The sequence below is a fragment of the Chrysochloris asiatica genome, unplaced genomic scaffold, assembly GCF_000296735.1.
Source record: "Chrysochloris asiatica unplaced genomic scaffold, ChrAsi1.0 scaffold00245, whole genome shotgun sequence".
NCBI lineage: Eukaryota > Metazoa > Chordata > Mammalia > Afrosoricida > Chrysochloridae > Chrysochloris > Chrysochloris asiatica.
In genome coordinates, this window is record NW_006408763.1 from 3,951,103 (window position 1) to 3,960,785 (window position 9,683).

A 9,683-nucleotide genomic window follows, 5' to 3' on the forward strand; every position below is an offset into this window, starting at 1 on the left:
ATAATCAACACAATCGAAAGTCTTTGCATAGTCAATAAAGCACAGGTGAAACATTTTTCTGATATTCTCTGCTTCCAGCCAAGATCCATTGGACATCAGCAATGGTATCCCTCATTCTACGTCCTCTTCTGAATCTGGCTTGAACCTCTGGAAGTTCTCCATCAATGTATGCTTGCAGCTGTTGCTTTATTACTTTTAGTAAAACTTTACTCGCATGGGACATCAAAGATACTGTCTGATGATTTCTGCATTCCATTGAGTCACATCTCTTTGGAATGGGCACAAATACGGATCTCTTCCAATCAGTTGTCCAGATAGTTACCTTCCAGATTACTTGGCATAGATGAGTGAGTGCCTCCAGTGCCGCCTCACTTTCTTGAAAGATTATAATTTTTATTTCATCAATTCCTGTTGCATTGTTCTTTGCCAGTTCCTTCAATGCACCTTGGACTTCTTCCTTCAGGATCATTGGCTCTTGATCATATGCTACCTCTTGAAACGATTGAACATCCTTTCCTTTTGGTACAGTGATTCTATGTATTCCTTCCATCTTCAAGTAGGCCTTGTTAAGTGCCAGCGAGTCAGTTTTAACTTGTAGTGACCAGGTTTAAGGTTGAGGCAGCGCGATTGGTGAATTTGAACTGCCCACCTTTGGTTCATACTGACCTTGAGGTCGAGTGCTTATGCTATGATGCCACACCAGGACTCCTCCAATAGGCCTAGGTGTTGTCTACTTGTAGTTCTTAATATATATTGATTATCAGTCCAGGTATGTGTATTGCAAATATCTGACTTGGCCTTTCAGTTTTAAATAGTGTCTTGCTGTAAGTAGAAGTTATTAATTTTAGTAAAGACTGTTTTTTTCTTTCTTTCTTTCTTTTATGGTTAATGCTTTCTTGGATCGTATTTTGAGATATGCTGAGATAAGAAGTCGTCAACCTGTTGTTTTACAGGGATTGGAAGAAAAAAAAAAGCTTGTTTAGTAATCCCTATAAAATCTCTTAATTTTGTCCTGAATTTGTTCTATGAATCCTAACTGTTGGTTTATTTTTGCAGAAATCCCTTTAAACAGAATGTGTCAATTTCCCCTTTCTGAATGAATAAGAAATAGTATTATTTTAGTAGTTTTTGTAATTTGATAAGGAACTTAGTAAAGTTTACTCACCTGGTAGAATAGATGACATTAAATTAATAAGCTTTCTTTTGTAGTATTAAGTTTTGAGTTTAGTGAAATTTTTTCCATCTGTTTTCTGTAGCATTTCATGTAATGTTAAGCACACAGTTACATGTCTACTGCAGTAAAAGTAATGGACTGTAGCTGTTTCTCTGGCTTTGCACAGAAGTATTCCTAACCATGGAGTCCTGCTGTAAGTTGGCAGTTCATACCTACCCAGGTGCTCCTTGTAAACCCTTAGACAGGGTCACTATGAGTGGATACAGACAGGACTGTACTTAACGACAGCAACATTCCTAACCACAGGAAAGAGTTTTTAGGGATATAACTTTCATTTAAAAATTGCATTTAGGTGAATTTTAGTTTTACTTCTACTAAAATTAGAGTGGAATTAAGGGATGCTTCCTGAAGCAGCTTGAAGTACTTTTGGCAGCCCTGTACTTAGGTTCCTTTATATCTGTTGTCTTCACTAATCCATAGTGGTTAAGAAAATTTCACAGTAATTATTAACAGGTGTCCTGGTGTTAATGTGCAGCACTGAAAAGTCGGTTTGAACCTCAAGGTTGGCGCTTCAAGCTCACCAACTGCCCCTCAGAAACTCTATACAGGGTCGCTTTGGGTCGGAACTGACTCGACTGCACTTAACAACAACACTAAAAGAATACAGCTACCTCTCTGTTCCCCTCCTCACCACCCAATAGTATCTGGTGAGATCAGAGAAAAACTGAATACAGAACAGCCAGAGAAAAAATTTTAAAGTGCTCTTAGTAGACCAGGAATTGAGGATTTTGTGGGAGGTTAAAAAACAGGTACCCTGACTTTGAACTTAAGCAAAAATTTAATTTAAACTTTGTTATTGGGGGAGGAGAGTCACTAAAGATCATGTAAGGAATATTAATGATGTCTTTTTGTTAATTTATTATTTGTCTTTAAAATGACCTTTTCAAAAGAGCTTATGATTTTAAGTGTCCAGTAACTTATTTACAATAAAATTTGTAAGTTACATCTGTAGCTATAAGTATGATTAGTCATTCTTGCTTTTGGGGGGATCCCTTTTCATTTAATTTGTTTTGCCTAATGCAGTACATCATTTGATCTTTTTTCTGCTGCTTCCATGAGTGATAGTGGAACCAAGCAAAATGAAGTCTTTGACAACTTCAATCTTTTCTCCATTTATTGTGATGCTATGTATTGGTCCAATGGTGGGAATTTGTTGACTTTGAACACTAGTTTTCCTAAAAGTAAAAATAAATAGAAAATGTATAATTGAAGATAAAAATATTTTTGGAATTAATTTTATTATAGTTATGAATTAACTCTTGGGATTCTAAATACGTTTAAATAAGTTATGTGTAGCCTTAAAAAGCTCTTACGCCAAATATAGTAAACATTTATATCTATACTTCCTTGTTCAGCTTTTAATTATGTTGCAATATGCTCTTTCAAGGTAGTTTCAGTAAATCATTATTTGAATGAACATTTTCTGATTGATAAGAAGAGGCAAAAGAGACCTTTTTTTTTGAAAGGTTTCTTATGACCAAAAGCCAGTTAAGAGTATACAATAATTGTTGTTGTTAAGTACTATGGAGTCAGTTCTGCCTCACAGCAACCCTGTACAGGGTTTCTGAGGCTGTAAATCTTTACGGGAGCAGAAAGCCTCATCTTTCTCCCGTGGAACAGCTGGTAGTTTTGAACTGCTGACCGTTGAGGTTTGCAGTCTGTTTCGTAACTACTACGCTACCAGAGCTCCTTACAGTAATAAGATAGTAGTGTTTTATTTGGTCATTAAATGTTTTTGAGAACTCATTAAAGTCTTTTGTTATAAAATTTATTTGGTAATCTCATGATTAATGTACAGAGTAATTATTTGCTGCATAATGATGAGAATGGATATAAAATACTTGACCTCTGAGAAATTTGAAATTATGGTTTCAGTATACATATTTAGAAAGGCATTTATGTTGCTTTTACAGATATATTCGACTTTATGGGAGAAAATTTAGCAAAGAAGATCATGTTCTTTTTATCAAGTTATTGTATGAACTGGTGGCAATTCCAAAACTGGAAATCAGCATGATGCAGGGATTTGCCCGTCTCTTGATCAACTTGTTAAAGTAAGTCTATGTTCTACGATGGCTGCTAAGTTTATGTATCTATTTGTTTATTTTTAGATTTTAGGGAATGAAGACTAAATGTTCTTTAGTAAGAAGAGCACATCTCAAATTGCCAGTTTGGTTAAAAGGTTGCAGAAAATATCATAGGTCTAATTTGATACATTAACTTTTTAGGTAGCATCTCCCCATGAAGCCTTTATATTGAACTGGTTGTTTCATTTATGCTAATTATTTTCCCTTCTATAGATTGTAAGTCCCTTGAAATCAATGACCTTGTAATCTTTTGTTTATCTCAAAGCACTTAGCACAATTTTAGAAAAGTTAGACACTCCATAGATAATATAGATTATAAGCTAGAAAAAGAAGAAATTCATCAATATAATGGTGCTGGTGATTTGTTTTTTTGTTTTTTTTTTAACTTTTTGTTTTGAATTAAGTGAAGGTTTACAGAGCAGATCATCAGTTTTACATTCAACTAATCTTATGCTTTGCTTCATTATGTTTACAATCCACTCCATGGACCAACAATTAGTAGGATTTACCTCTACTTATTTTAACTACTGCCATTTCCTTTTGTGTCACCAGCTAACAGCCCTCTTCTATTTTGCCTGCCCTGCACCCAAATTAACATGTTTCTACCCTCTAACCCATGAATAATCCCTTCCCACACCCTGTAACCATCAGTAGATTATTTCTTTCATCAAGAAAATCTTTTTATTTTTTCTTTTGTGATTGACTCAGCATAATGGCCTCCAGGTTCAACCATGTTGTGAGGTGTTTCACAGATTCACCATTATTGTTCAACATTTTATAATATTCCATTATATGTATGTACCAGAATTTGTTTAACCATTCTTTTGTTGATGGTAGTTTAAGCTGTCTCCATCTTTTTGATGTATCTCTTGTAGACAGCATAATGAAGGATCCCGTTTTCTTATGCATTCTGTTCTCTATGTCTCTTCACTGGTACAGTCAATCCATTTGCATTCAGTATAATTATCAATAGGTATTAATTGATTGCTTCCATTTTTCTGTGTGCTTTTATATGGTGCTGCTGAATTCTTTGTTCCACTTAATTTTCTATGTTGCATTCATTTTGTTTATATGGTTTCTTTCCATTTTCGTTTCTATTGTGTCAGTGTGCACTAAATCTTTCTGGTTTTCCTCTTTTTCTATTTTGATGTGTAGGTGTATTATTTTTCTTTGAGGTTACACTGTAATTTACTAATTTTTTCCTTGCTTAAAACAGTCTGTTTTATCAGGCAATCTACTTGGCTTCCTTGCTATTTGAAAGTTCCATATCTATACTATTTTTTCTCTCTGTTTTGTAGTTGCCTTCATTGTATACTGGTATCTCTGATTCCCTATTTTTCAGTCTTGTAGGTTTGTTTTACTTTAAATACTTGTGTATCTTGATTGGTGTTGTCATGACTAATCACAAGTCAATGTCCTTTGTTGTTGGTTCTTAGTCCAAAGAGCACTTTTTACTATTTTTTACAAAGTTGTTCTGGTTATTGCAGATTCTTTTAATTTCTGTTTATCAGGAAATGTCCTAATTTCACCATCGTATTTGAGGGACAAGTTTACTGACTGTATGATTCTTGGTTGGCAGTATTTTTCTTTCAGAGTTTTGTTTATATTATTCCATTCCATTGCCTTCTTGCTTGCATGGTTTCAACTGAGAAATTTGAGCTTAGTCTTATTAGTTTTCCTTTATGGGTAACTTTTCATTTTTATCTGAGCTGCTCATAATTCTTTCCTTTTCTTTGATTTTGGGAAGTTTGATTATGATATGTCTTGTTGATTTTGGGGATCTGTCCTCTTTGTGATTCGCTCATCTTCTTGCCTGTTTACCTTCATGTCTTTCATGGTGTTAGGGAAGTTTTCTTCTAACCACTCTGACAATTTTTCTCTGTGCTTTTCTCGTCCTGTTCTGGAATTCCAATCACCCATAATTTGTTCCTCTTCATGTTGTCCCACATAACTCTTAAGCTTTCTTCAGATTTTTTCTTTCTTTTTTCTGATTGTTCTTCTATCATACCAATATTGAGAGATTTATCTTCAAACTTACTAATTTGGGCTTCCGTTGCTTCGTATCTATCCCTTTGTCCTATGAATGTATTGTCAATTTCTGAAATCTTATTATTAATCTTCTGGATTTCTAATTGCAGGTTTTGTATTGTTTCAAAATTTGCATTTTTTTTCTGTTTATTCTTGTAGTGTTTTCATGAGTTCGTCTAAATTTTTATTGTGTTCTCCTTGCTTTCCCAGATCTTTCTATCAATTATTTGGAGATACCTAACTACCACTATTTTAAATTATTTTTTAGGTAGTCCTATTATCCTTTCTTCCTCTGAAATGTCTTCTGGTTCTACATCTTGTTCATTTGTATAAGCTATTTTTCGTTTTGTCTCTTGAGCTAAAATTGTCTTTTGCCTCTGGGGCATTGTGCGATTGTCTTATCTGTAAAAACAAACAGTTCAGTTGTTGGACCCAGAGGGAAGAAATCTCTGGGTGGCCCCTGCAATTCAAGGATTTCACAAGGTAGTTGTGGAAGGGATATGAAAGCAGAGTTCCTGGTCCTTGATGGAGTTCTTATTAGCTTCAGTGTTATCTATGTTTAGGGCACCCAGTCTGGGAGTAGTTTGTGGGGGCCCTTGATGGAGCAGGTTTCAGTGTTCATTAGGACCAGGGAAGCTGAGGCAGCGTGATGGTTAAATGTTGGTCTGCTGGCTCCGGGGTCTGGACCCTAAATTGAGGCACCAAACAACCTTGCCAGCCTCTACCTCACTGGCGTGGCTCCAGCCATGTGACTCCAAAGTCCTGGAGAGTAGGGGTCTGTGCTTTGGGTGGATGAGAGTGGGAGCTGGCCACACTTCTGGTCACCAGGGAAGCATGGGGACAAAGAAAAAATTGCATGTTTCCAATTATCCAAGCATCATTGCCAAAGTTACATACAAGATGGTGGAGCTGTAGCTGGCCAGCTGTTCACCAGTCCGTCTCCTTCTCTGGTCATTCCTACTAGGCCTCTCCTCTCAGCAAGCACTCCTTCCATCTCTCCAACCTGTCTTCTGAAGTTAAGGGTGCAAGAATTTCATTGGTGTCTGTTTTATTTTGTGTCTAGTATCTTTTTTGTAGAGAGTCCATGGAGTATATCTTCCTAGCCCGCCCACCATCTTGCCAGATGTCTCCCGATTTGTTTTTTTTTTTTTTTTTTGCTTTTTATTTTTAATTGAGTGAAGGTTTACAGAGCAGATAATCAGTTTTACATGTAACAAATCATATACTTAGTTTCATTACGATGATTCCAATGAGTTAAATGCACATTTTTGTGTTGTACTCTTCCAGGTTTGGGTAGTAACAAGAAAATGGTGTATTGCTTCTACTAATACCGTGTACTGCCAGGGAGTGATTGTGAATAAGATAAAACAAAACCCACTGTGACAAGCTACAGAATTTCCTAGCTGTCCTTTTTGTGTTGTATGTATGTGTGATACACATACTATGCAGTATATATATATAGATATATATAGATATATATATGTGTGTGTGTATATATGTATGTATGTATATCTATATCTATATCTATATATCTATATATTATTTATTTATTTTTTAATTAGGAAAAAGGAACTTCTTTCAAGAGATGATTTGGAGTTACCTTGGCGGCCACTTTATGACATGGTAGAACGAATATTATATTCTAAAACAGAGCACCTGGGATTAATTTGGTTTCCTAAGTAAGTATTTCTATTTAAATATTTCTTTTGGAGTAATTGGGGCATTTAGAGGATGGATCATGATTGAAAAATATTGGGTTACTTAAATAAGTAAGGAGAGACACATTTCATAGGCCCATTTCCATGTAACTCAACTCTGAAAATAATTCATTTCCCTCTTTGAGCTGTATGTGAAGCTGTACATCTTAAGACTTTCCCATGAATAGATACCTAACAGATAACATCTCCATAATGGCCAAAAAAAGCAAGAGATTTTTGTTAGAAGTAATACAAACTTGGCATTGTCCTCTGTAATATTTTCACATGTTTTAATTCTGAAGGTCAGTTAAATATGTAGATGCATTTTCCAGAAGGCACCCACATTACATTTCCCAGTAATAGAGCAGCATTAGTCCTAGTGATTGTTCTTAGAGCATACACTATTCAAATACACAATCCTTGATTTATTTTCTGAGTGATGTTTAGACTCTGAGTCTCTTGCTAATTATTGGCTTCTTGCATATGCATCTTGACTCTTTATGACCTATAATTTTTATATACTTTGTGTTTTGTATTTTATGGAGTACAGCATAAACATCCACCTTTTTTTGTAAATAGTGACTTTAGACTTGACTGCAAAGTATAAGTATTTTATGATTTCTCTCTGGTAACAGAGGTTCTGTCCATTTGTGATCCAGCACTTAATTTACTCATATCTTAGCATGTTTGTCTTTAATTGCTCTAAAATAATTTTTATTTGGGTGCTTATTTATCTTGCTTCATTTTTAAAAATTGGCTGCTTCCTCTTATTTAAAAAATCTTTTGTCTTATGTTTGTACTCATTTTCTGAAGGAGCACCATTTTATACAGCTGTAGTACTTTTCCTTTTTTATAACTTACATAATTTCTGTGGTTTGTCTTTTTATTTCCCTTTCAATATTAGGTGTGTACATCATTGCATTATTTTTTGTAGGCTCCTCAGTTCCGCTAACCCATGATTCTTAGGCTTCACCTAGGTAAGCAGTCTGTGTATACGTCTGCCATGGAATTTTTTGAAAATGATTGCACATGGGGCAGACTTTAAAAGATTTTCTGGTTGTAGATAAACGGTGAATAGTGAAATGATAGAAATGGAAAGACAAAAAGATAGAACCATAGATGGTCTTGAGGTTAGGCTCTAGTTGTTTTTGGACAGTGGTCACATGTAGAACAGTTGGAAGTCATGTATTTCTGATAAACTACGTATGTTAAAATAAGGAAAGCTATTTTTTTCCACCATAAAAATAGCAAAACTGATGATGAAACTAAATGGTATTATGTACAAATATGCTTTTATAAATGTTTATTAAGGAAACCCTAAACCCTAAATTTTTGATATAAAGGTTCTTTTCAAGTTTTCTTTTTGCTGGGGAATATAGTATGGACTCAATTGATTGTGCTATCTTGAAATATATTGATTCCAGGGACTTTGAACTGTGTTCTAAATCAGTTTTGTTTCTGAATTTTATTGTCTGATATTTTACTGATTCTGGAAGTGTTTGGTAAGTGATGGAAGAGGGAGGGCAGGTTCGTTCATTCCTTGTTCTTCAATAAGTCTTTTATTTGTTACTTCATAATTAAGATAGGACTCCTGGTGTGGTGCTGTAGGATAAACACTGTACTGCAAGCCACAAGCTATGTGGTTCAAAACAGCACAGCTGCTCCTCGGAAACCCTATACTGGGTAACTATGAGTAGGAATCGACTTGACAGCACTGAACAGTTAAACTTTCTGCCTTGACAGGTTTACCTTTGCTAGGGCAGCCACTGCTTTTTAAGTTCTGTGTGGTTACTAATAAATAAATGTCTGTGGCTTTCCTCTTCAGTGATACCAGCTTTTTCCTATACGTTTTCTCTGAGTGCCTCTGTCAGTCAGTGCTTTTTGCCCTTCCCTGCATATCTTTGTATCATTATTACTATGTTTCTTCCCAAGTTATATACTTTCCTTGCCCCTTGTGAAAACCTTACATAGAAAGTTTACCTTTAAAGAGAGACTGTTATCTTTGCTGAAATTTTCTTAGTTTCAAGCAGTGGCTCTGCATACCTGTCTGTACCTTATAATGAATAATTTAAAAATGAAATCCATAAATTATATTGCCTACCTGTACTCATTGTTGTTGTTGTTAAGTACTGTTGACTCGACTCTAACTCACAGTGATCCTGTTTAGGATTTCCAAGGAGCTGGTGGGTTTGAACCACCAATCTTACTGTTAGCAGTCCAGTGCTTATCTTACAGCACCACATCAATATTCCATTTATACTCATTGCCTACATTTAATAGCAACAATAAATGTAGATAATGCCCTTAAAACTATGAAGGAGAAACTTACTGCAAGATAGCTAACAAAAACAGCTTAATTTAAAACTATATATAGATAGATATAGGAGCTCTGGTAGCGTAGTGGTTACGAATTGGGCTGCTAACCTCAGGGTCAGCAGTTTGAAACTACCAGCTCTTGCGCGGGAGAAAGATGAGGCTTTCTGCTCCTGTAAGATTTACAGCCTTGGAAACCCTGTACGGGGTCGCTATGGGTCAGAACCGACTCCACGACACTTAATAACATATATATGTGTATATATATATATATATATATATATTGGAGTCCTGATATGGCGCTGTGGGCTAATGCATCAGACT

At 35.3% G+C, this 9,683-nt stretch overlaps 1 protein-coding gene across 1 annotated transcript in view; it reads left to right on the top strand.

The window, feature by feature from the left end:
• The window catches only part of PSME4 (proteasome (prosome, macropain) activator subunit 4), a 122,577-nt gene that overhangs the window by 21,787 nt on the left and 91,107 nt on the right, over positions 1-9,683 (top strand). The window contains exons 2-3 of the mRNA XM_006873538.1: positions 3,148-3,288; positions 6,912-7,028. Of these exons, the coding sequence (XP_006873600.1) occupies positions 3,148-3,288; positions 6,912-7,028 (258 nt within the window). The remainder of the gene's footprint in view (positions 1-3,147; positions 3,289-6,911; positions 7,029-9,683) is intronic.